The sequence below is a fragment of the Heloderma suspectum genome, chromosome 5 (assembly GCF_057233095.1).
Source record: "Heloderma suspectum isolate Gila_16-S chromosome 5, 16-S_ref, whole genome shotgun sequence".
Classification (NCBI taxonomy): Eukaryota; Metazoa; Chordata; class Lepidosauria; order Squamata; family Helodermatidae; genus Heloderma; species Heloderma suspectum.
In genome coordinates, this window is record NC_139462.1 from 166,560,469 (window position 1) to 166,587,093 (window position 26,625).

General features: G+C 42.0%; 1 protein-coding gene across 5 annotated transcripts; it reads left to right on the plus strand.

Annotated features, from left to right (window-relative positions):
* Positions 1-2,745: 2,745 nt before the first annotated feature.
* On the plus strand, positions 2,746-26,625 carry TCAIM (T cell activation inhibitor, mitochondrial). Of its 5 annotated transcripts, none has more exons than XM_084858249.1 (11): positions 2,746-2,986; positions 7,506-7,573; positions 12,487-12,622; positions 14,974-15,127; positions 17,400-17,652; positions 18,639-18,761; positions 20,028-20,125; positions 20,764-20,855; positions 22,270-22,502; positions 24,877-25,008; positions 25,689-26,625. In XM_084858249.1, exons 2-11 carry the CDS (start codon positions 7,545-7,547, stop codon positions 25,912-25,914), a joined length of 1,476 nt encoding a protein of 491 aa, XP_084714375.1. In that variant the 5' UTR covers positions 2,746-2,986; positions 7,506-7,544; the 3' UTR covers positions 25,915-26,625. The 5 variants fall into 5 exon arrangements, with proteins under 5 accessions (XP_084714375.1, XP_084714377.1, XP_084714374.1 ...); XM_084858251.1 differs by lacking the exon at positions 25,689-26,625 and adding an exon at positions 25,498-25,619; XM_084858248.1 differs by lacking the exon at positions 2,746-2,986 and adding an exon at positions 3,038-3,124 and having other exon boundaries at positions 25,689-26,606.

The following is a 26,625-nucleotide window of genomic DNA, read 5'->3' on the forward strand; positions in this document are numbered from 1 at the left end:
ACTCTTTGCATTCATTTATATAATTCAGCATTTCAATTTGTAATGCATGGAATATTACAGAGATGATGGCATTCTAACTTAATATCTTTAGAAACATAAAAGTAGGTTCTTAACCAGCCTTTTTCCTGTGTTAATGTCTGCTAACTCCGGGAGTCAAAGTTCGAGGTTACGTAAACCTTATCCCCTTCATCACTTAAAAAGGGAAGCTGGTGTAGCAGCCAAGCTTGGGCCTGAGCCATCTCTGATTTACTGTGAACTCACTAGGTAGCCTTAGGAAAGTCATTATCTTTCAGTTTGTTCTATCTGCAACACAGCAATAATACAACTAATCTACCTTGCAGGACTTTTGTAAGGATTTATTATTTAACAAACACTGCACAGATATTTAAAAGATAAGGTAGTCCCTACCCACAGGCTCGCAATCAAATAGACATGACACAAAAGGAGAAAGTAATGGGGAAAGCAAAATTACAAAGGTTACAGGGAGAAACTGAAGATCTTTGAATACTTAATACTATTTTGGATTAATACACACACTATTTGAAAAATGCCAATACCAGAAAAAGGATTTCTTGAATTCTCTTAACCGAAGGAGCAATCCTGTGGCCACTAGGCAGCAGCTAGACAGCCATAGGATATCTTGTTTTCCAGGAACCAACTTCCCCCCACTTCTGCGCTGCCTCGGAGGCAGTGCAGAACAGCCCCGTCCTCTGCGCTCACAAGAGGAGCGCAGAGCAGACGGAATGGGGCATTCCGGGGTGGGGAGGGCAGAAATGCCTGTACAACACATCCAATGTGTCATACAGCAGCCTCCTCCCCAGCTCAGCCCTCGCGCTGCTAGACAGCTGCAATCGGCTGTCTAGCCAAAAATGCAGGGCAGGAGGAGTGTGGGGGGAACGATCCCGTCCGTGCTTCTCCTGCCCTGCATTGGATAGGCGGCCGCCTCCGAGTTTGGAGGCAGCTGCCTATCTGAATAGGATTGCACCCTTAATGACTTCTGGCTTCTGTGCCATCTTTAGATAGGTACCATCTTTACAAGCCAGTTAACTTTCACAGTAGCAGTGTGATGTATGCATTATCTTAATCTCACTGCTGATAGGTGACACTACTGCCAATACAGTTAAAAATAAGAATACTTGCCTTCTCAAGTATCAGAAATTCTCACCAAAATAGCCAAAGGAGGAAAAAAAAGATGTAAAATACGTTTTCACTAGTAGTGAGCATATACATTTAAGCAACAAAAGGCAGTATCATATGAACAACTGTACTGAGGCAGGATGCTGTAGTAGTGATGTTAAATTTTGTCTGTTAGCTCTCCTTGTTTTAGTTGGTAAAGATTAATATTGCTTAGTTTTTTTAGGCCAAGGTTGCATTCTGTTCTTAGGCTAGGATTCACATGCTCTTGGTCACAATTACATGTGGGAAGCCAATGATAAGCTTTAGTATAGGAGTGGTGAACCTGTGGCCCTCCAGCTCTTGACTACAACCTCCATCATCCCCATCCATTGGCCATGGTAACAAACCGTGGAATTGGAGCCCAACAGCTGGAGGGTCACATATTCCTAGTAGGATATTAAGCTAACTGAATTGGGGTTACACGTTAATATCTGTCATAGAATAACTTGGGCCGTGTAAATTGCAGGGAGGGGGGCATCCGAATTGGGACTACAGAGGGTAAAGGTTTAAAGCCCTCCTAACTCCCACACTGGAAGAGGGGCCGACCAAGGACAAGATGGATGGATGATATTCTGGAGGTGACAGGCTCGACCTTGGGAGAGCTGGGGGTGGCGACGGCCAGCAAGAAGCTCTGGTGTGGGCTGGTCCGTGAAGTCATGAAGAGTCGGAAGCGACAACAAAACTCCCACACTAGGGTCCAGATCTGGATCAGAACCCCTGCACTTACTTTAGATTCAGTAAAGTAATGTGTAAATGCTGAGCTGGAGCAAACTAAAACAAATGACAGTACTTGCCTATAGGGAGATCCTGAAAGCCCTTAAGGAAACAGGCTTCTGCCTTCCCATAGAGAAATCCTGAATGTCCATAAGAAAACCTTGAATGCCCATTGGGGAACATAGGCTTCTACTTGCCCATAGAGAAATCCTGAATGCCCGAAAATCTTGAATTCCCATAGGGAAACCTAGGCTTCCACCTGCTCATAGGAAGCTCTTGAATGCCCATAGGGAAATGTAGGCAGAAGCTTATGTTTCCCTATGGCCATGCAGGATCTCACTATGGTCAGGTGGAAGCCTAGGTTTCCCTATGGCCATGCAGGATCTCCCTATAGGTTTCCCTGTGTTCAAGTACCGTCATTTGTTTTACAGTGTCCCAACTGCGAACGCGCGTCTGTCTCTCCTTGAGAACCTGAAAGGATTTGATTTGCGTAACGTCGTACTATATGCCTTTCCGTACCATGCGGCTGAAAGCAAGACGCTGTGCATGCTCAGAGGGTCTGAACTGACCCCACACGAGCCCTGAAAATGAAAGCAGGTTCCGAGGCTCCAGCCAGGGACTGGTTCCCTACGCTCAGTACAAAGAGCTTGATGCGGGGCTAAATAGTGGCACAACATAGTCGAAGCCTCGGGGTAGATCAGGTGCAAGATCCCCGCCGCCCTCCATCCGGTTTCGCAAACGCTGATTAAACTGAGCTGGAGGGGCTGCTTTGCTTCGCTTCAACACGAACGGGTGCGGGGAAGGGACAAATCAGCCTTTTCTGCCCATGCGCAGACGGCGGGGGCGCGCGCGCGCGACTTTCTCTCTCTCTCTCTCTCTGTAGGCGGAGGATGGCGGCTGTGTGTTGACGTTGGAGGGGAGGTGGAGCTGTGACGCCGTCGACTCCGCCCACTGGACTTTCTCAGGTGCCTCCCGGGACCCGCCGGGAGGTCCCCCGTCGGCGGACGGAGCCCGCCCGCCCGTCAGCGCCTTTCCCGTGCGAGGCGATGGGGGCCGAGTCCCCTCGAGGAGCAGGCGCTGCGGCCGGACGACGGAGGTGAGCCGCCGGTGCCGCGGAGGCGAGAGCGCCTGTTGGCCGCCTGGCCGGCCGGCGAGCGGGGACGAGGTTTGGGGCGGCGCGCGTCTGCAGGGAGTGGAGAGTCGGGATATGCCCACCCTGGGGCGGCGAACGGAGGTGGGGCGTCAGGGCGTTTGCGCTGTCGGGCTGGCTTTGAGGGACGGAGAGTGGCGGTTTTGTAGCCGGAAGCAGGAATGGTGGCTGTGGCTGGCGAGGGATGGGCAAGTGTTCCGTGGTCTCGTTTGGGGCGCTTCGGTGGACTTGTACTTTCATCCTTAGGAAAAATACTAGGGATTTCGCCAGCGAAGGGCCTGTCTGTTTTTGCTGTGAACGTTGCACCGGTGGAACCAGTTGTCTTATGTCATGGGCCTCTGTCAAAGAAACACGGATTAAATGACTGACGTGGGCTACAAGCCCCTGTCAGTGTTATGTTCCAAAGTAATGTAGGGTGCAAATTGCACGTTTGCATAGGAATGCACGTTTAGATTAGAAAGAACGCAGTTCTACAACTCCCAGCATTCCCCAGCCAGCACAGCTGGCTGGGGAATGCTGGGAGTTGTAGAACTGTGTTCTTTCTAGACATGCATGAGATTGTGCCTTTAGTAAATCCCACCACACACTCACCATCATCCTATGCATGTTTAGACAGACAAAAAGCCCTACAACTCCCACCATGGCTGGCTGGGGAATGTTGGGAGTTGTAGGACTTTTTCCTGTCTAAACATGCATAGGGTTGTACCCTAAGAAGACCTAATAGTACCTTTGAGTGGCATTCTGCTTAACTGGGTTGTTTTGCAGATGCAGCAGCCTTAAAAGCAATGATGTACAAATCCTTGTTTCTCTTCAGATTTAAGTGAGTCCTGTTGGAATCAAATGGACTTATAAACATGATTAGGATTGAGCTCTTAACTGGATCGCTGATTACAGATGTAGCCGTAATGAAGTTTCTATATTACACTTAGCCGGGCATTTGGGAAGAAAGCAAATGCCTAACTGTGAAAATACTGTCTAATTAAAGATAGGGGCCCCAGGGAGCATAACTCTTATCTCTTCAAAATAATTGTATAATGATGATTGGCATGTCAAAGTTCTGAATCTTAGAGGCACTGGGTCATTCAGCGTGTTTGGCAGTGTGCTGTGTGCTTTTGTAAGCTGCAGCTGTGTTATTAAAATGTAACTTTTTGCCCAGCCAATCAGTGTGTAATCAGCGTGTTTTATGGCACATTGCCAGTTCATAGAGGCTACCTGAAGACTTCTCCCTTTTACCATAAGACACTAACTAGTGTTGTTCTCAGTCTATAGTTTATTGGTCTTCTCGCCCTGTCATGCACAGTACAGCCTCCAAAAGGCATTTGTCTGAAGTGTGATCTGTTGAGTGCAAAAAGGTTGCATTTTAAATTTCCATTTTGTAACCATGGTCTGATTCCCCAGCTAACCCTTTTCTATTTTTAACTACAATTGGATCTTAAAAGCTTGGAGAGGTTGACTACCACACAAACTCAATGAAAGATTTAAAAATCTTATTTAGAAGAAACATATTTATTTATTCATAAGTTTTGCATGAGCATCTTCATTTCTCTACATGCCAAATTTAAATGCTATTCTCTGAACATTTGAGGTAGCCTTTGCCATATTTTGGCCAGAGAGATGGAGCCACTTCCTGAGAAATGGGAGCAAGCCAAAAGAATTTGGATAGTTTATGAAACACCATTTGAAGATTTTTAAATCTTGTTTTTAGAACACTGTAAAATGTGCTAATGTTCTGTCTGTCGTTTTCATAGTTTTAATGTCCTACTGATTATTAGCAGTGAAACCTTTCATCGTTCTTCTTGGCAGCACGGTTAACAGGGAGTTGTAGGACTTTTTTCTGCCTAAACATGCATAAGATTGCACCCTAAATTACTTTGAAACAGAACACTGACAGGGACTTGTAGCCCACGTTAGTCATTTAGAGTCAATTTATTGTTCGTGTGGTCTTGTAATAGACAGAATGGTTAGACTTGCGTGAGAAGTGTGGGCAGCCAGATTCTCATTGAGTTGGCTTTGAGTAGATGACAGTCTTTCAGTTCTTCATCAGTGATAAAATGATCTCTCAAGTTTGGATAACACAAACTTTCTTGCACATTAAAAATTCTGAGGAAATGGTCATACAGTGGCTTTCATTATAAGTGTTAGGAGCAGGCTGCAGAATTATGCTTTCTCTTGCTATCATCTCTTCTTTCCAGCACAAATTCACCCTCTGCCCCTTAGTGTGATTAAGTGGTGCGTCAGAGCCAACATTAGCATGGTTAATACTACCTTAAAACAGAATATGAAACCAGGATTTATTACCTAGACCTGTGAGTGTTCATCCATGGGATTTTTTTCCAGTTTACTTTTTTAGATTGGCTTCACATTATTTTTAAAAATGTTATGATAGAAAAGTTCATTGTCAGTGTTCAAATTAAAACAGACTTTCTTAAATTATGGAGTTTAAAGAAAGTAAGCATTTCCATTTGAAGAATGGAAAGCTCGCACTGGATAATAGAATATTTTTCTATTTAAAATCCAGATTAACACAGAGTTCCAGTTCATGTTACTGAAGTATCTGAAAGGTTTTCATATGTGTACAAAGACTTTTCCCTTTTGTGTGTATGAGCCTGTATAAATATTGCTATTCAGAAAGTTTGAGGTGGTATTATAAATTGCCATTGCCCATAATGTTCAACTTTTTTCTGCCCCTTCCATGGTCTATGGGCAAACTGATTTTGTAGGTTCCTGGAGTAATTCAAGCTGTATCCTGGACAAGTCTAAGCTATTGTACAGCAGCCAATCCAACTAGTACTGCTACTAGTACTGTCTAGTACCCAACCCAATTAATACATGTGTGTAGATTTTAGTATGACTGTTGCAGCCACCTATCAGCGCCCATCATGAGTGTGACATACAAATTCCAGTGTGCAGCTGGGCCACTATGGCATCCCCATGTTGACCAGCTGGGAAGGCATTCTGGCCAGGGTGGGTTGTCATCAGCAGAGGTAGCTGCTGAAGATCTGTCTGGAAGTGTTGAATTTCTCTCATCGCCTGTTGAAGTGCCAGAACCACTAAGCAATGGGAGCAATATTCCTTACCTACAGCAGTTACTGAAAGGAAGTCATCTGAGCAATCTACACCTACTAGTTGACTGCAGAGACCGTGCCGTGAAAGGGTTCCTCCTTGTTGGTTAAAAGACTGTGTTAACTAAGGGGGAAGGAATGTTATGTATTCTAGGGGGTGCTGAGGGTTAGTTATTGTTTTTGAACCTTGGCAGCTCGTGTAGAATTGGGAGCAGCAACAGTGGGTGGAGTTTCTTCTGAGCCCTCACTTCTTTGTGTGCCGAACAGTTGTGTTTGAGGCCCTCTGATTCCTGCAGTCATTCCTACTACCAATACATTTTTCTCTCTTTCTCTCTGGGCATTTCTATGCAAGGCTTTTATTGCACGCTCGTAATGGATTACTCAAGGAAGTTTGCGGGTCCATGATGTCAACCTCCAGGGTGTCTCCTGTGCTTTCTGACCTTTACCCCGTTTTTTAAAAGATTGAGGAAACTGCTGTAATATATTAATCCACTTTAATGGTCGTGTGTAATTGCACAGTTCCACTGTACCACAGTGCCATCTAGTGGCTATATAATGAAACATGTAGAATTTGCAGACAAAGGAAGTCCCTGGAATAAAAGCCCATGTTAACCCATGTAAGGAGCCATTCTTAATCACACGAAGAATCCGAAAGCAGAAACCCCAGTAAGATATAAAGCCTGGTGTGGAGAAGCTCTCTGTCTGGAGCAGGGATTTTTTAAGTACATGAAAGTATGAATGATTGTCCACATGTCTACATATGTAGTCCTTTAAAAAAAAAAAAAAAAAGGAAGCATAGCAAGGCTACCTGTTTCTGCCTCTAACATTCAAGAACATCTTTATTTTACTTTCCCCCTAACGTTTTCCTTCAGAGCGAAATTAACTTAGACCATAAACTGCTTGAAATCTGGTTTGGGGCACAATCCTATGCATTTTAGACAGAAAAATGTCCTACAACTGGCTGAGGGATGCTGGGAGTTGTAGGACGTTTTTCTATCTAAATATGCATAGGATTGCACCCTTGATCAACTTCATCTTACCATTTTATTTGGATAAAGCAGCTGCAATTAAAAATTAGGACAGGAATGATCACGTTTACACTTTTTTTACACACACATACTCTCTTTATGAGTTTGTACAGTTATCAAGCTGCTAGCACCACAATGACATTAAGGAGATTGTTCCCACTGCTGTTCAGAAATTATAGTTCCTCTTCGTGGTCCCTGTGCATCACACATATGGGCTCTGCACCTGTGCTGCCTCAATAGTAGGCGTTTTCACATAAAACCAGATGTTAATTTCACACGTTCTGTTGCTTAAAGTATAAGCATTATTAGAAAGAAAAACTGTACAAAATGAAGCACTTTAATTATTGAAGTTTAATACGTTTTCTTTGCTTAAAGAAATTTAGAGGCGATTTGGAATCGAGATTAAGCATTGAGATGTTTTGCCATTGGGGAACAGTGAGAAGGTAAGGTGGCTGTATTCCTACTTTTTAAAAAAACAAAAACCTGCAGTACTTCAATTCTTAGATTACTTTTAAGTAAAGATGACTTCAGTTCCTGGAATTTTAAATTTTGAGTTTGTTTTTGTCTTGTGGTTGTTCTTTTATAAAAAAAAAAAAGTAAATTATTCTAATCTTTGAATCTTAAACAAATGTTTTCACATAGCATTTGTTTTCCTCTCTTTTTCTACTGGGCATGTTTACACAAGTCTTCAAAGCATACAAAAGTCTTGTTTTATTCCACTATTATCTTAACAGATAATGATGATACTGTATACTAAGTACTTTTCTCATAAGAGATGGATTCACATTAACTATGTTGTTGTTTTTTGGTGAGGATAGGACGTATACTGCTACTCGTTATTGAGATAAATTTGTCATTTTTTTAAACCATGTGTATGATGCGTTACCTACTTACCTTTGTATCATATGATCCCTGATCTTATATTAGCAGAATAGTTCCATAGGGCAACAATAATGTTTGTAGCTGCCTTCTTTTATTCTTCCCTAGATACGTTCCACTGTACCTTCCATATGTCTCTTACTTCTAGAGCAGGAGTGGGCAGAAGGTAGATCAGAAGAAAGCTGGGGGGACGACGACTAGGCGTGGAGTTTTGTGTAAGAGAACTGTGATCTGTTCCTTAATTCTATGTTGCCTCCTTCCTCAGCCACCATCTAGCACCTGGCTCCAGTTCATGTTCCTTGGGGTTCTAGTAAAAAAACAAAGTAGATCTTGCAAGCCTGAAATCTGCCTACCCCTGGTCTAGAGCACTGGTTCCTCCACTTAACTTTAGAAATTTGTTCCTTACTCATTCTCCATTCAACATGTCATTTAAAATCTTCTATACTTCACCTGCAGCAATCTTTCTGTCCACCGATGAGCCTGTTCTCAGCTGTACTCAGCGTGCAGGGGTAGGGGAAAAGCTGAGGAGCACTTTCACTTGTTGAAGAACATTTTTTCCTTCTGCCACTTACTGCATTTTATAGAATATTCTAGCACCCTCCAAGACTATATAATCTATTCACGCTTATTTGGGAGTAAGGTTTATTGAACTCAGTGGGACTTACATCCAAGTAAATGTCCATAAGATTGCACTGTAAGTTTCAGAAATTTAGCTGTGACGTTTAATGGACCCAAGAGCTTCTTCTAAGTTCATGCTTTTATCCTTAAAAAGAATTTTAAAAATCAGAAGATGTGTATTTGACACACGTTACCCTACTTAACTTGAAGGTTAGACTGGAGCTTTCAAACACAGTTGGAGAGACGGCAGCCAATCATATCAGAAATACTCTCCGATCCAGATGTGATCAGGTATGCATGCTAACCTCGTGTGTGTGCTCTTCCCCACCATTTCAAAGGGGTGGCTAAATTCTGTGTACACGAATTGAGCCCCTCTATTGAAATGAATGGGAAACTCTTGTGAATGAGCCAGTTTTGCACATGCACTGAATCCATAAGCAGCTAGTGGATCATCTCAAGAATGTTTAGCACACACATCTTCGGAAGTATGCTATATTTATCTTGGTCTCCCTGGAAATAATGTTTCAGATCATCTTATTAGAAAGAATTTCAATTCACTTTATTCGTTGGAACAAGCTCTCTGATTTTTATCATCACTTATATCCCACTTCTCAGAATAAAATCCCCCTGAGGCAATTTACAAGATAAAATAATAAAACAAAAATAAGGTTATAAACTACAAAAATATTCAGATGCACCACATAAAACATTAAGCAGCAGCTTAAACTCAATTGCCAAAGGCTTTGTGGAATTAAAAAGGTTTTTGAGCCACACCTAAAGACTGGAAGAGAAGGGGGCCTGACAAAGCTCTCTTGGAAGCATCTGCTTTTATCAGTCTTTTATGCTGTCCGAAATACAGTATTTTATGGTCCCAAAGACTTTTGCGGGATTATCATATACACATGGCACCCACAATGAGTTGCAGTGTGGAGGACTCCTGTTCAGGGTTCCAGCCAGCCATATCCTTTTCCAGATTACTCCATTCACTTCCACCTCCCCCTGGTTTTCTTTTGTCTCCCCACCCCACAAGACATTCTGTGGTCAGAGAGACTGCTCTGGCCTATTTCTGCTGTTTGAGATCTCCCCCACCCTTAAAAGTTTTCCCCTAAAGCTTGTGGTCCCCACAAGCCTGTGAATAACTCCCTCTTCTGTGTGGATGGTGCCATTTTCACTGGATAAGGATCTACACTAGAAGAATGTGTTCACTGTATAAGATATACACTGACTTTAATTATTTACTCACAAGGGCATCAGATTTGTCAGAGTAGTTCTACAGCAAAGCCCTAGTTTAGCACCCTTGTAGTCCAAGACCACCTGATCATTACCACCTAAGTTTGAAAATGGAAAATTTTTAGATCTCATGGTCAAAACCACAGATATAAAATGTTCGTCATCATAATAGAGTAGCTAAACCATACCAAATAGAATGTAGGCATCTGGGAGTTCCTCCTTTACACGCTTGAGACTTCCTCAGATAGAAGGAGAACAATTCTTGGTGGCAACCAGGAATATATTTATAATTGGGGCAATCCTCATATGTGACTTAATGTAATGGTGTTGTTGTCCTGACCACACTCTCTCTTAACAGTCTTGGATTGGAAGAATGGAAGATCCCCAGCAGTAGCCACACATTTATACTTATGTAATTCTATATTTACTAGTACTGTTATAAATAGACTTGTGAATTGCCCTCATTGATATGTGTCAGTGCACAATCCAAATCCAACTTCATTGCTGTTACAATTTTTCCCCATCCTTACTGTAATATATAATCTAAGCAGCATTTTGTGGTCCATTGGGTTGCTTAATAAGACTCTTATTTACATTTTATTCAGCTTTTGTCGATTTGACCTCAGCCTTCGATAGAATAAACAGAGGGAGGCTGTGGCATAAATTATGGAGGCTTGGGATGAATAGACATCTATTGATTTTGATCAAGAGCTTATATTCTGATACAGTGATTCAAGTAAGAGCTTGTAAAGAAGGACAACTATCAAAGGAGATTAAAACAACAAAAGGCGTAAGGCAAGAATGCCTGCTGCCTCCATTTTTGTTTAACGTTATGTAAATGATATAATTGCACAGCCAGCCAGTGACTCAAATTTCCCTGTGTCTGTGGGGATCGGAAATTCAATATATTATTATATGCTGATGACATGGTTCTTTTATCTCAGAATGTAGTAGGCATGGGAAGACTGCTGAAAGTTTGGGGGGATGTTTGTAACAAGGAACAACTATATGTAAATTACTCAAAGACTAAAGTTATGGGTTTTGGTACCCTCTCCCCCAAACATAAATGGATACTGAATGAGCATCAGCTGGAACAGATTTACCAATTTAATTATTTGGGGTTCTGTTTCACTCAGAATGGATCCTGGACTGGCCACTTGTCAGCTATTAAGCTGAAGGCTCAACAATCTATGCAGGCAGTATTAAAATTTGCTAAAGCCAAGTGAGGTAATTTAGTTGTTCCAGCTGTTAGAGTTTTTGTTGCAAAGGTCATTCCACAGATTATATATGGGGCTGAGATATGGAGTTTCTCTGAGAAATGTTCATTAGAGTCCTTACAGAATACATTCTTAAGAGCATTACTGGATCTCCCACCAGGTACACCTGCTAGTTATTTATGGGCAGAAGTCGGAGTAATACCAATAATATACTTTATTTGGCATACTGTGTTCTTCTGCTTCCTCAAAATGAAATGCTCGGCTAATGAACTAATAACTCATTGTGTAGCAGAGCAGAGAAATTCCACTGTTAAAAATAATTGGTTAATAAGATGTGAAGCAACTTTGAAGAAATTTGGGCTGGACCCTAAAATGGTAGCATCTAGTGATATACAGAACAGCTGCAAATCTATTAAAGAACAGATGCAGGAATATTATGGTAGGTTGGACATTTAAGCAATTAGGGTATCCAGATTTTCCTCCCTAAAAACACACCATGGAGAGGAGAAATACCTGTCAGAGTTCACGTTTCCCTTTCTTCTCAATGGCTTTATAGCCTTGCACTTCCAGACAATGAAAACTAATTTAAGGAAGGAAGATATACGAACATCCCCAGGGAACAACGCTTCTGTATTTGTGGCAGTCATGCGGTTGAGGATACAATACACTATGTGCTATATTGCAAGTTATATAAAATTCCAAGAGATCAATATTTAATGAGATGTTTAGCACCTGTAGCTAACCTTGATGATATGGATAAAATTAAATATTTGTCAAGTACATCCAAGTTTGCCTATTTATTTATTTATTTATTTATTATTAAATTTATTAATCACCCATCTGGCTGGTCACCCAGCCACTCTGGGCGATGTACAGCGTATCATGAAACAGTTTAAAACAATAAAATTCTACAATAAAAACGTTTTCTAAAATACCCTAACCCACCCCAAATGCCTGCCTGAACAACCACATTTTTAATGCATGGCAGAAGCTCATTAAAGAGGAGGCATTTTGCAGTAAAAGCAGCCCAACTCAGAACAGCCCAAGAGGATAAATGTTTTTCTTTAGTGGTCTCTGCAATCACATATTCTTGTAAAGCACTGAAGATTTGTATATATTGAATTTTAACCCAGTGATAGAATTTTTGTTGTTAATACCCTGTGTCTGTTGTTGGTCCATTTGGCTATAACTTGTACTTGGTTGCCTAATAAATAAATGATGATGAAATGACAATAGTACTGTTATAAATAGACTTGTGAATTGCCCTCATTGATATCTGTCAGTGTGCAATCCAAATCCAGCTTCATTGCTCTTACAATTTTTCCCATCTTTATTGTAATATATCATTTATCTAAGCAGCATTTTCTGGTCCATTGGGTTGCTTAATAAGACTCTTATTTACATTTTTTTAGGTTGTGTTACAGGAAACTACCACTGCAGCTTGTTATCCAGGGAAGAGCCTTATCAGGGGCTGATGCTGTCAATGCTCTGCGACCATTTTATTTTGCAGTGCATCCAGATTTCTTTGGCCAGCATCCTAAAGAAAGGGTAAAAATACATTTTTCTCTCTAGTGGTCTGGGATGCAGTCCTATATATACTTACCTGGGAACTATGGGACTGATTTCTGAGTAGACTGACTTAAGTGCCTACGTTTGCACTGTTAGATACATGGTATTATAATCATACTCTAATTTATCACTTAATTTTTAAATATTTGCTGTGAATCTGAGATTTGTGGCTACACTTTTCAGTAAATACGTTGTTATAAGGAATTCATGGGATATAACTTTCTAATAAACAGAGAGATATACAGATATGATAAAAGCTACATCATTCCATCCAGTGCTAAATAATAAGAGTCCTTTTGTGCTGAGGTATTCTCTTGCCACCCTGTGGAATGTCCTCCTTTATTATTATCTGTCTGAAATGATAGCTGGGTCACTATATCTGAAATTGGCATTCTGTTTTACACTCACAGTGGTTTTCATACCGTCTTCCAGAGAACTGTGCAGTCCCTTGGACGCTTATGATGGCCCCTCAAGGAGAAGATTGGTATTGGTGGTCAAATCTAGAAGGTTAGCTTGCCCACCACTACCGCTGCAGGGGTGTGTTGGTAGGGATGTCGCAAGCACCCAACTTAGTCTGGGAAGCTGGCGAAATCCCCCACACCCAGCCCCCACTTGCTGAGTTCCAGGGCACTGACGGACTCAACGACAAATGCCCAAGAGCTCAGCAAGCAGCCAGAAACAGCTCAGACTTGTGACCGTGTGCACCCCAATGGCAAGAGCGGCTTGGGTGTGCACAGCGCCTTCTCCTCCTCGACAGCTGAACAGGCAGGACAGGGCCTTGGATGGCATCCCGTCCGCTAGCCATCTCCTGCTCACAAGCAGGAGATGGCTAGCGGCTGGGGCGTATTCCGCGCCTCCTCCTCCTCATCTTGCCCAGTCAGCTGTTCTTGACAGCCGATCAGGCAGGACGGGGCCTCAGCCAGTGCTAGGGATGTCACGGGCGCCCTCCCAGACATTCCCCACACTCACCCGGACCCTGTCTGGCAAGCACCCGCCATTTTGCCAACTTGTTTTTTTTATGAAAAAAGGGAGCTAAAAAACTGCATATTTAAATATGCGGATATTTAAGCCAAGAAAGCTTAATCTGCACAATATTAGAGGCATTATGCCTCTAATATTGCATAGATTTGAGTTTTCGAGGCCCAAATGTGTGCATATTTAAATACGCACAGGTTTTTTTAACTCCCGTTTTTCCATAAAAAACCAAGTCATCAAAATGGCGGGCACTCGCTGGATGGGGTCCAGGGTGACTGCGGGTGGCTCACCAAGCTTGTGGGGGCTCGAGCACAGGTTGGGGAGGCCTTGAGCGAGGGCAACGCTTCAGCAGGCACCCACCAATCCCGGATAGAGGTGGATTCGCACATCCCTATGTGTTGGTGTGTCCTATGGTGCTTTCTCAGATCACGCAGAGCAATGATGAAGTCCAGTGGGCCTGGCCAGTACCCTGAGTGAACAGAGTATGTGCCCTAGAATCAGGTTTGTAAAGATTGGTCAATTCCTAGATTAAAACATTTAGGTCACAATCCTATGCATGTTTAGGCTGGAAAGTCCTACAACTCCCAGCATTCAGGCACCCAGCCATGCTGGCTGGGGCATGCTGGGATTTGTAGGACGTTTTCTGTCCAAAGGTGCATGGGATTACACCCTTATTTGACTACAGGGGGCTCTGATCAGCAATTTAAAATCAGTTAAATTGTTTTAAATGTGAATGATTTTAAATGTGATTGAAAACTGTAGATAGCAAGCACCACCTTTAGGAACTATCTTGCGAGTCAGTCCACTGTGCCATCTCGCTTGGTATCATCTACTTGACACTAGTGGGCAGTGGTTCTCCGGGGCTTAAGAGGGGTTTTTGCAGCCCTGTCTGGAGATGCCAAGGATTGAGCCTCAGAACTTTCTACATGCAAAGCATGTGCTTTGCTATTGAGCTATAGCCCTTCTCTTAAAAGAGGGATTCCCTTTGTGAAAGAGAAGAAAGAATTTGGATGCAATCTTATGCATGTCTAGGCAAAAAAAAAGGCTTCAACTCCCAGCATGCCCAAAACAACCATCAAATTACCCTACAACAGACCATAGTCACTTCATGAGCTTAATGACTGAAGAGGATTTTGGGACCTGGGTTTCCACAGTCCTAGTCCAACACTCTGACCAATACACCACACTGGCTCTCAGTGAAATGGAGAGTGAAACTGTTAAAAGAATGTATGTTTGCATGTAAGTATACGCTGAAGCACTGTTGTCTTGACCAAACAATGTTAATCCGTGTATATATGCTTTAACGTACACAGTGTTCAGAACTGAGTAATTCCTGCGTTGGTGATTACTTTCAGGAAATCAATGAAAACTCTTTGAAGAGATTAAATGGGTATTTGGAGAACCTCCAGAAACCAGGTTTCAGGTCTTTTAAACCAACTCGATTCACTTTTTATGTACGGGAGAGAGAACAAAACCCTTCTGATGTCCAAGAATCATTTGGGGCTTCAGGTATTTTTGGCACTTTTATTTTTTCCCCTCTTACAGAGCATTCCTACTGCCTGATGTGGAGTGCTCCGTCAGATCCTCCATAGCATCCACAGCCCTGCCAGGCTCATGCCATCAGGGCTGGAATAAGAGAGTGGTGTTCTCCCTTCCTTCCTGTTCCACTTCTTAAAACCTATTTCCCCTCTCATTACAAGCAATGAACGGAAAATTATTTATGTCAGCTCCAGGGCTGGCATAAATTTCCCTGTGTTGGAGACATATTTGGGAACAAGGAGGGCCTCCCCTGATCCTCCCCCTTTACCTTTCCCAGTGTCGGAGCTCTGATTTCAGGGAGGTAAGTGATGTGGAAGTTTCCAGAGGGACTGGGAAGGGGGTTCCAAGGTTGGATCTCCTAACCAGTGGCACCCCTCTCTCTCTTTCTCTGGCCCCAGGAGAAGGGGCTCCAACCAGTCCTATTGCCTCTGGAATACCCTCCCAGGGGCCATAAGTTTACTGCCTTACTAAATTAAATACAGAAAGACCTTTTCAGTCACTTTTGAGCACTGGAACTCCTATTTCATTTACTAGAATCATAGAATAGTAGGATTGGAAGGGGCCTACAAGGCCATCAAGTCCAACCCCCTGCTCAATGCAGGAATCCAAGTCAGAGCATCTCTGACAGATGGCTGTCCAGCCTTGTCTTGAATGCCACCAATGTGGGAGAGCCCACTACCTCCCTAGGTAATTGGTTCCATTGTCGTATTGCTCTAACAGTCAGGAAGTTTTTCCTGATGTTCAGCCGGAATCTGGCTTCCTGTAACTTGAGCCCATTCTTCCATGTCCTGCACTCTGGGATGATTGAGAAGAGATCCTGGCCTTCCTGTCTGTGACAACCTTCAAGTATTTGAAGAGTGCTATCATATCTCCCCTCAGTCTTCTCTTCTCAAGGCTAAACATGCCCAGTTCTTTCAGTCTCTCCTCTCAGGGCTTTGTTTCCAGTCCCCTGATCATCTTTGTTGCCCTCCTCTGAACCCTCTCCAGTTTGTCTGCATCCTTCTTAAAGTGTGGTGCCCAGAACTGGACACAGTACTCCAGATGAGGCCTAAGCAGTGCTGAGTAGAGGGGAACTAGTACTTCCCGCGATTTGGAAGCTATGCTTCTATTAATGCAGCCCAAAAGAGCATTGGCCTCTTTCGCACTCACATCACATTGTTGGCTCATATTCAGCTTGGAATCTACAACAATTCCAAGATCCTTCTCACTTGTAGTGTTGTTGAGCCACGTATCCCCCCTCTTGTAACTGTGCATTTGGTTTCTTTTTCCTTGGTGCAGAACTTGGCATTTATCCCTATTAAGTGTCATTCTGTTGTTTTCTGCCCAGCGCTCCAGTCTATCAAGATCACTTTGAATTTTCTTTCTGTCTTCCAAAGTATTAGCTATCCCACCCAATTTGGTGTCATCTGCAAATTTGATCAGCATTCCCTGCACCATTCCCTGCATTTATAGAGATGTTAAATGTTTCTAGGCATTAAGCTATATTAAGCAGCTATAGTTAAAACTTAATTTAGTTATTGGATTGATTTCTTTATATACCCTTAACTTTTTTTTTCATTTTGCCACATTATAGTATATAAAGCTGCTTAGTGTTTTGCTTAATGTACACCAGTAGGAGTTTTGTTTGAAACTAAAAGGTGTAAGATCAGAAGATTCTAAGCTGAGAGTTTTGATCTGAAAGTATTAAATATTTCTCCCTTTACTATATTCTGTCTAATGACATACTATTGGGGAAAATATTTTCATAAGTAGTTGAAGATGACTTACGGAAAAATCACTTTTAAGATGTTCTTTTATCTACCATCAAAGGAGTAATATACAGTTGTTAGAGCAGGATGTGCAGTGTGATAATGGGCAAATACATTGATACATCTGTGCCTTGCCTTTGTATATCCATTTTGCATACTGGTACCCAGCACTTAATACATGTTGGCTTACATTGCAGTGTGTGTGTTTTTTTGTCCTGATTTGTAGGGCAGTTCATCTAAAATAGTGTTAGGAAAAGCTTTTCACAGTGGAGGCTATTTTTTTTAATCAATCTTGATAGATGGGGACTTAATCTGCTGAAACCAGAAGCACTGTCTGCAGAAGTCAAATCACTAATAAAATGTACCAGACTTCGCACTGTGACTGAAGCTGGCTATGAAATTAATGCCCCCACGGTTTGCATCATCTTTGTAAGACAAATCAATGTAAGTGCCTTCTGTTAAATACCACCTTGATCTTGGGTTGTATTTTGCAGGATTTCGAGCCGTCAGTTTCACTCTGCGCACCAGGGACCTATTAAGCACAGTATTAGACATCCTGAACTCCTGTAGCTTATCTACTGAGCATGTGCAAAGCTTGAATGGCAGTGTGGATGCTCGGTCTAACCAGAGAGCACAAAGAACATTCAGCCGACCTATCAAATGGGACAAGACATATTATTCTTTTACTGGATTCAAGGATCCTGAGGAAGAACTGGAGCAGGCCCAGAGAATGGAAACTACTCTCAGGTATTCAAATACCTGCATGTGAGGTATATGCAGATATATGGTTTATGAAACCATTGGTATATCTACTGTCTGACTCGCAGTGAAGTTCCAGACAGAGATCCTTCCCAGCCCAGTTACTTAAGAACCCTTTTTTATCTGAAGATGTCAGAGATTGAAGTTGGGACATTCTGCGTCCAAAGCATGTGCTTTACCACAGAACAAATATTTTATGTATCATACATTTGATTTATTATTGTAGTTGTTTATTACAAATGATTTTAGGCTGCCTTTAAGGGTAGAATGCTCTCAAGGCGATGTACATTAAAAACAAGTAAAAACTACGCTAACAATTATAATAAAAATGCAATACATAACTATTCAATAAATACTATAAAAATGGATAACTCCAATAAAAGCCGCAGCCCACAAGGTGAAAACAAGTAGGTCTTCAGTACTTTCTTGAAGACCTGCAAAGAAGGGGCCTGATGAATCCCTGTTGGAAGCTGATTTCGGAGGTGTGGGGCCACCACTGAGAAGGCCCTCTCCCTTGTACTCACCAGCCTAACTGCCAGTGAAACAGCCTTAAAAGTTATCTTTTAGACTTTAATTATTCATTCTGAAATCATTTGAACACGAAAGTATTTTAACCTGAAATCCGTTCAGGCATATAGCTGTGCTCAGTACCATTTGAATGGAAAGAAAAGGAGAGCTTTTGCCTTGAACTATGGATTCTTAAACCTATTTGATAACTTGGGGATCAAATTCACTCTTTAGTGTCCAACCCAAAAAATATGTTGGAGAGTTCAGCATACGTTATTTTCTCCTTCCTTCCATCTTTGGGACAACAAAATTTAAGAAAGGATTGAAGCAAGATTATGCGGGTCCAACATAGCCTTTAAGATGTTTATCTCCTATAGTTTTGTTTTAACAACTGGTTGTCCTAACAGTTCCCTAGTTTGTTGCTGATTTTAAAATGTCTTGGTGATCCATATTGTTGTTTCTTCTAGTTCCTGGTTAGATAATAATGAGGAGAGTGCAGTAAAGAAGCTGAAGGATAGCTTACCGCTCAGGAAAGAACTAGAACGTTTGAAAGGTGAACTCTCTCATCAGCTACAGCTCTCTGATATTAGGTAACAAATTAACTTAACTGGGTGAAAAAGCACATTTTTAATAAGACACAATGTGAATGGAGCAATACTGCTTGGATTAGATGGACTCTAGCAAATGTATTTCAAATGTGCTCTATTAAAGCTGTCATAAAAACTGATGGATAACTTCATTTCTGTTTAGTAAAAAGATTGCACTGTTTGATGGCAGCCTCTCAAGTGCCTTCCTGGAAAGAACTTCTTGCTCACTTCCACCGTGTGTATGTTTAGTGGCTGCAATGTGGCAATTTTCTCTTTGTATGATGAGTGCACAATCCACATGCAGCCCTTGACCATTCCCAGCGTGGCCCACAGAGCCATGAGGACCCCACCCCATACATCAGAGAGAGGCACTAGCAAGGGAAACCCTTTCCTTATCTCCAGTCCCTGGGGTTTCCCTTACTAGCACTAGTGAGTGCAGGGAAGAGTGTCGAGGAGGGCAGGGAAGAGTTCCAAGGGGAGAGTATACGTCTTGGGGGGAAGAGTGTCTGTTTGTGCACACACACGTGTGCAGTCTCCAGCTTCCCATCCAGCACCCTTGGGGCCGAAAAAGTTGTACAACCCTTGTTGTATGATATTTACAACACTAGTTCAAATGCTTAAACGGTCAGTGCACTTATAAAGCACTTAAATTTTTCTAAGGACCTAGTTTGGAAAAACAAGTTTAGCCCTACCCTTGCTCTGTTCATAGCAGTAAGTTCAGTGCTGGACAGGGAGTGTGGATGGAAGGTCAAGTTGGAAGAAGGACTAGAACTCTTCATCCCTTTTCTGTCCTCTGTCTGTCGTAATGGGGTGTTTAGGTAGTTAGCATGAATTCAGGAAGCATACTGATAATTCAATAATAAGTCACTTGTAGCCAAATCCAATGCCTTTTTGTTTCGAGAAGTGAGTGCCATTGTATTTATTGTGGGGCTTACTTCCAAGTAAGCATTTTTAGAAGTGCAGCTGTAGTCTGATATTTCAGATGCTACTGCTTATAAGGAAACTTCTCAGACATACAACACTTTTATTTCCAGTGTTTTATTTTTCCTACCTTTCTATGCTCTCATAGAGCAGCTGACTTTCATGCACAGCTATAAGAGTTTCCATTTCAAATGTAGATCTGGGTAAAATACTTGTTTGACATGCATGTGAAAATTTCAAACTGCTTGTCTGCTAATGGTATTTCAAAGTGCCTTTCCTCAACCAGCTCGGTCCATCTTGTGTGCCTAAGATGCTCTTACAAATTAAACGATGCTATACCATTTTTAGATGGCAGAGGAGCTGGGGTATTGCGCATCGGTGTAGCCAGCTACACAGTCTAAGTCGGTTAGCTCAACAGAACCCAGACGCACCAAGGAATGCAAAAGGTACATTTCCGTGTTGCTATTTTTGTTCATTTAATGGGTTGAACCGTTATGCTATTCTGCATAGAAAATTTTGAGCAGTAGTTCAGAACTTTACATTAGCCCCAAAATATTGGCACACACCTGGTGTTCTGGTATTGTTTCCTGCTTTCCTTCTGGGCATAGCTCAGGGTGCTGAGTTTGAACTGTAAAACCATGAACAGCACAGAGCTTACATGCCTACAGGTAATGTGCTCCCCTGCATCCTTTTCTGATCTCTGTTACTGATGACTGAGAGCACTCGCTTGACATTACTTTGGGATTAACTAACTGGGTTAAGTTATATCTGTTGGTACAAAAAGGAGGAGGGCATCGAGAGGGTCTAAATCTCCAGCAGGTGGTAACACAATGGACATTTGGAAATCCCTAGACCAGCCTTGCCCAACCTTGTGACTTCCAGATGTTTTGGACTTCAGTTCCCATCAGCTCCAGCCAGCACGGCCGATGATCAAGAATGCTGGGAATTGAAGTTGAAAACATCTGGAGGGCATCCAGTCGGGCAAAGCTGCCCTAGGCTTACTCCCATTTTTGTTAAATGCCCCCTCTTAAAACAAAAACCCCAAACTGTGAATAGTGACTAAAACCCCTCCCCTTTCTAATAGGACGCATAGTGATATTTACAGACCGTTCAGGCATGAGTGCAACAGGCCATGTTATGCTAGGAACTATGGATGTTCACCACCACTGGACCAAAGTAAGAACTGGTAACTAAATTAGATTTTTGTTGGAATACCCAGTTAATATTTATATATTTGTGGAGTACACAAAAAAATCCCAGAAACCACATGCATTCAAAATATTGGCACCAACAGACTACTGCATTAACTTAACTTACAAGGGTAAACTTGTTGCCAAACCTGTCAATGATTTCTTAAATACAGTTCTGTGTACTGTAATGGACTTTCCTTGCCTTAATGTCTAAAATTACTTGTTCCAAACCTAAAATATAGCACATCACCCATAAAACTATGGGTTGTAATCAATGTTAGTTCTACTTAGAGTAGACCTATTGAAATGAATGGTACTTGGATTCATATTTGGTAGTTTTTAAGGTGCTACAAGACTCTTTGTTTTTGCTGCAACAGAGTAACACAGCCACTCCTCTGGAAACTTTAACCACAGTTATTATTAACCATTTACAGTTTAATGTTGTGTAAAAATTCCTAGTGAGTTTCAAACCCTGTCTAAATGGGAACCATGGTTAAGGCTGTTTCTGATGTATCCCTTAAACATGGTCCTGAGAAATGTTGAGTGTACATTATCCTACAGCTAGCTCCCACTTTCTTCTCCATGGTTAAGAAGAAATTTACATCTGCATCAGCCCTTTAGCGAATTGCAATTATGATTTCTCATTTTTCCAGTTATTAGTACTGCTCAGTGCATTATTACTGCATTAGAGATAAAATAGGAGGCATATTACTCTTTATGGCATTGCCTATCTACATCCATCTTGAAGGTTTCAGCATTGAACAACATTTGGTATAGGAACATTTGCATAATTGGCAAATATATTTAAATACAACTCTTGTTAGTTCTTTGCGGCCTTTGTATTTTCTACTGAGAAGTTAATGCTGATATAAGGCCAGTTCACACATCACAGTGGCAAAACATGGGTTAATTAACCCAAGATTTGTGGGGATGCGCAGAGCATGTGAGCCATTTCCAGTCTGAATAAACAGTCTACAAATGCCCTTTTGTAGGTTGTTAAATATGATGTCTAAACCTGGTCCCTGCAGATGGTTAATTAACCTGTGATTTGCTGCCGTGACACGTGAACCAGGCCATAGGGCTGGATCCAGGATCTGCCTTCCGCAGGAGGAAGGGCTCCACTCACAGAAGGTCCCCCTGGCTGATTTTGTGGGATCTCTCCCCACATCACAGCTCATGCCATTCAGCAGGGTCTCCTGACTCTCTTTGTAGCATTTTCAGGGGACTGGAGGGGCTGCCATAGGAAGGAGGGGCGAGGAGGTTCACTTCCACCAGCGCAATTGATCCAGTGTAAATCTGGATTGAACCTTCTATTTCTAAAGCTTTGGTTCCTTTGGAGATTTGGAGGGAGGTGTTTGGTCATGTCATATGCTTTTAAGGAAATCTTTCATTTTGTGCAGATTTTTGAAAGGTTGCCAAGTTACTCGACACTTCAAAGAAAAGTGCTGCTGTTGGAGGAGCGTATAAGCCATCTTTTGGGAGGCATACAAATAACTTACATTGAAGAGCTGCAGTCAATGCTGATGCTTGAAGAGTATTACTCTGTTCTTGATGGCTTTTATAACCGAATGCGTAACAGCAGGCTTCCATTTCACCCTCGCAGTCTCCGTGGATTGCAAATGATTCTACAAAGGTGCATCTCTACAAAAATAGATCTTGTTTCTTGGAGTGGTCTTCTTTTCTTATTATTTGTGCTACAGTTGGCTGAATTTTTAAAATATTTATTTTGACTAAAATCATATGAAATGCCCCTGTGTTTTCAGCTTGCACTCAGAGCCATTTCATCCCCCACCCCCCCAGCAGTAGCCCTCTACACATACCCTGAAAAGCAGTCCCTTGCCAGAACCACTCTAGAGATGTGAAAGGCTGCAATTAGAAGGAAATTAATCTCTCCCTCTTTACTTCAGGGCTGGATTAAGATTTTAACCAGGGCCTTTATGGATCACAACTCGTGCTGTCATCCACATCTGCTTCCATGGTTTCATTTGCTATAAATGTATATATCCTTTCTGATCTTTCAAATCAGCTCTTGATTCACACATTTTGTATTGTTTACCCTGTTTTGGAATAATCTGATTGCCTGTATTGAAAGATTATAATGCCCAGACAGTCTTCTGTCTCAATATTGTGCTGCATGTGTGGCAGTATTAAGTGAGTGTATTGTTGGGAAAGAAGAAACAGTATTTCTGAATACACCAAAGATAGCTATACACTGGGGAAACAGTTGGATAACACAAATTTCTAGAAAGGAAAATATTTACAGCGTGATCCACAAAGAAGTTAAGAATTTGAATTTAAGCAAGCATTTTACTCCCATTGACTTAAAATGGATCTATGTTTAGAAATACAGGTCCTAAAGCACCACTGAGTAATCTACAATGCTGCCTATATGTTAATAACTGAGGACAAGTAAACGGTTTTTATCAGTTGGTAGTATGTTATGTCAAACAGATTTAGGTTATTAACCAAGATAAATTTCGCAAGCCAGAGATTTGCTGAAAATGGAGCTATCGCCACTCCCTGCACGTTTTATGACACATACCCACAATCGTGAGGGCTACAAGCTTGTGGTTTAAAAAAACAAACAAAATAAAACAATCCGCAGTGCTTAAAATTCTTCCCTACTGTACACTCCTGCCTGCAGTGTTTACCAGACAAGTGAGTAAGTACAGGCAATGTCACTGCCCATTAAATCTGGACTTATGACCTAGTTCCACATTGGATGTCTAATGAACATTTGAATTACATTTTAGAGTGTTTCCTGTTTAGCACTTTAATAGAAAAGTAGCCAGAATTTTTAAAAATGCAGTCAGTTAAAACTAGGGAAGTGCAGGCTGCATGTAAAATGCTGATATATATATTGTTCAGTAGCATTGCAATCCCTTTTCCTCTCTAACCAGGCCTCCACAAGTTCTCTTGCCAGGGCTAGGTGCACCCAGCTCCTTCCCTCAAGTGCTCTATGAATTACAAAGAACTTCGGGGAGGTTTCTTGAGTTGCACTAAGCTTTGGATCAGACACAAGCTTCTGTCTGCTCCAGTGCTCAGCAGCACAACACTTCCCATTCTCTTTTTCCAGAGAGGAAGGGTAGGGCAGAATTTTTTATGCAAGTGCTGATCTTTTAGAGCAGGCAGAAGCAGAAAGACTTGCACATTTATGCCTGTTCTAAAGTTCCTGTGATATGAGAGGACCCCAACCCCCGTTAGAGTCTTGTGGCGTGCACTGAAGACTTGGGGAAGAGGAAGAGTTGATCGCCAGCACAAATAATTGCTGGCAACTAAACCAAGCCCAGATTTGTAGACACTAACTGGCATCAAGGGTAGGCATGGTTGCTCACCTGACAAGGGCCCACACCCTAGCAGGGGCCCACTGAAAAGAGCCCCCTGGACTTGCTCCTCTTCTTCATTATTGCAACCTGCCTCTTCACTTGACTGTCACTCCGGCCCAGGCAACAGTGGTAACGAGGAGAGAAATAGATGCCACTGCCTACTTGCTTACTGCCTGCCTACCTGTCAAGCAAGCAAGCAAGTGGTTGCAATGACGAGAAAGAGGATGAAGAGCAATTGCAGCTAGTGACAATGGTGGGGACCCATTGAGGGTGTTACACCCAAAGGCCCTCAACAATCTGGAGTCGGCACTGCTCTACCTATATACACTCTGTTCTAAATAATGCAGTAGTTGATTAAGGAAGTTTAAAGTATATTAAATGTGAACGTATATTAAATGTGAAAGAGCTTTGGCTATTGGGTGGCATAGAAATGAAATAAACTTGAGACAGAACTAATGTAATTGTCTTGATCTGATGGAAACAATATTCTCAATGTTGTGTTCATCTTTTCATCTAAGAGCTGGCCTTTGGCAAAACACTAGATGATCACACATCTCCTCGAATATCCAAGGCTTATTGTCTTTTCAGGTTAAACACAACATTTTGGACATTAAGCAAAGCCCTTTGGTACATGAAGTAAGGTAATTGCTTTGCACTGTCCTCAACGTTCTTTTATTGCAGCGACAGGTATGCACCAAGTCTGCATGAACTAGGGCACTTTATCATCCCAACGGTCTGTGACCCTGTAGCCCTCCAGTGGTTTATCATCACCAAAGCACAACAAGCAAGAGAAAAACTGGGGAAAAAGGAAGAGTAAGTACTACGTAAAACACGCTAGTTGCTTTCCATTTGGGCCTTGACATCTTGGGATGTCCAAGGATATTTCCAAGGAGACTGCTGTGGAGAAGGCAACTCTCTGAAGGGTGTGTACAAAGTGAACTTCACCTCAGTGATTACTGGCACACTTTCCTGTTGAGTTTTTTGCTTCAGGAACATGGAAGCTTGCAGTGTGCTTGCATCTTGTCCAACTCTTACATTCTTAGCTCTAGGTTCGCAAACTGTGAGGTCCTGTGTGTGTGTGCGCACAGGATGAGGGGGAAAGTGAACTGAAGAGCTAATGCGCCGCTTGACATCAGTGCCAGTCCATCACTAACCAGATTTGTTACCTCCCTCCCAAGTTGGACTTGGCCAGGAAGTTGGACTTGAGTTGGCCAAGAGAGAGGGTGTGGGGATTAAACAAGTCAGAAAGGGGAAAATACTTGTGCTATTTCTTTTAATATTCCTTTACCCCCATCCCTATAGGGACAGCTGAATTTGAGGATCACCATCCATTGAACAGATTATTTGCAATTTGGGAGAAGTGAGGGGCTGGGGCTGGAAGATGATTTTGCAGAAGAAAGGATCATTAAAAATTTTAAACCCACAAACTAATTGTGCTTTTTTTTTTTTGTATTTATAACTTCGGGGTGGGGTGGGGATGTTTACTATTTCAGGTTAATGGTGCTAGAAAAGAAACTGATCAAGGCTGCTGCTGAGAAATTTTGTCTCCAGCGGCTCTATAAGGAGCCCAGCGTTTCCAGCGTGCAGATGATCCATTCGTGCAATAGGCTGCTGGAAGAGTCACTGCCGTACCTGCAGGGCATGCATCTCTGCATTTCCCACTTCTATTCTGTGCTGCAAGATGGTGATCTCTGTATCCCTTGGAACTGGAAGAGCTGAGGGCGCACCTAGTGAACTGACACATATCTTGTGTAAAAGAAAATGGAACGCTGCATAGACTATCAGAGTAAATTTTACTGAGGTGTTCATTTTCATGCCAGTATTACAAGTAAGCCAAGGCATCTCCTTGGTTTTTAACTGCTGTTCAGGAAGTGACAAACAGCCCTTCGAGACTATTTTTTAAAGGATCATACCCAGTCTTCGCAAAAGGGTGAATTGAAGATGGGGATTATTCACTTTCAGGCTCTGTTGGGGAATGAACTGCATGAAACTTGAATGAAATCTAAAGAGCACAAGGAATGTGTGGGTTTTAGAAATAAAATATTGTGAATTATAAATATACCCATAATATACATGAACAGTATGGATTTTAATATTTCAGAAATTGTGTTTAGAGAAGCATTCTCCAAATGGAAGGGTGGTGACTGAAGCTAATCTGTGGTGCAAATCTCCCTCTCAGAGAAACATAGACTGTAAAACCTGGAGAACTAATATTTCTGAGGCCATACATCGTGTTGCCAATGTTCTAGTTACATACTCATACATAAAAGAATATTTATTTTGCAGAAGTACTGTATAGCTTGTTTGAGAAGATTTTATAAATGTCTATTAAAAACTGTTACCAATTAGACCTCACACTTCTAATGTATTTTTTCCCAGATAAATGTACCAAAAATATATATATTCAACTATGTTGTGCTTCCCTTTCTG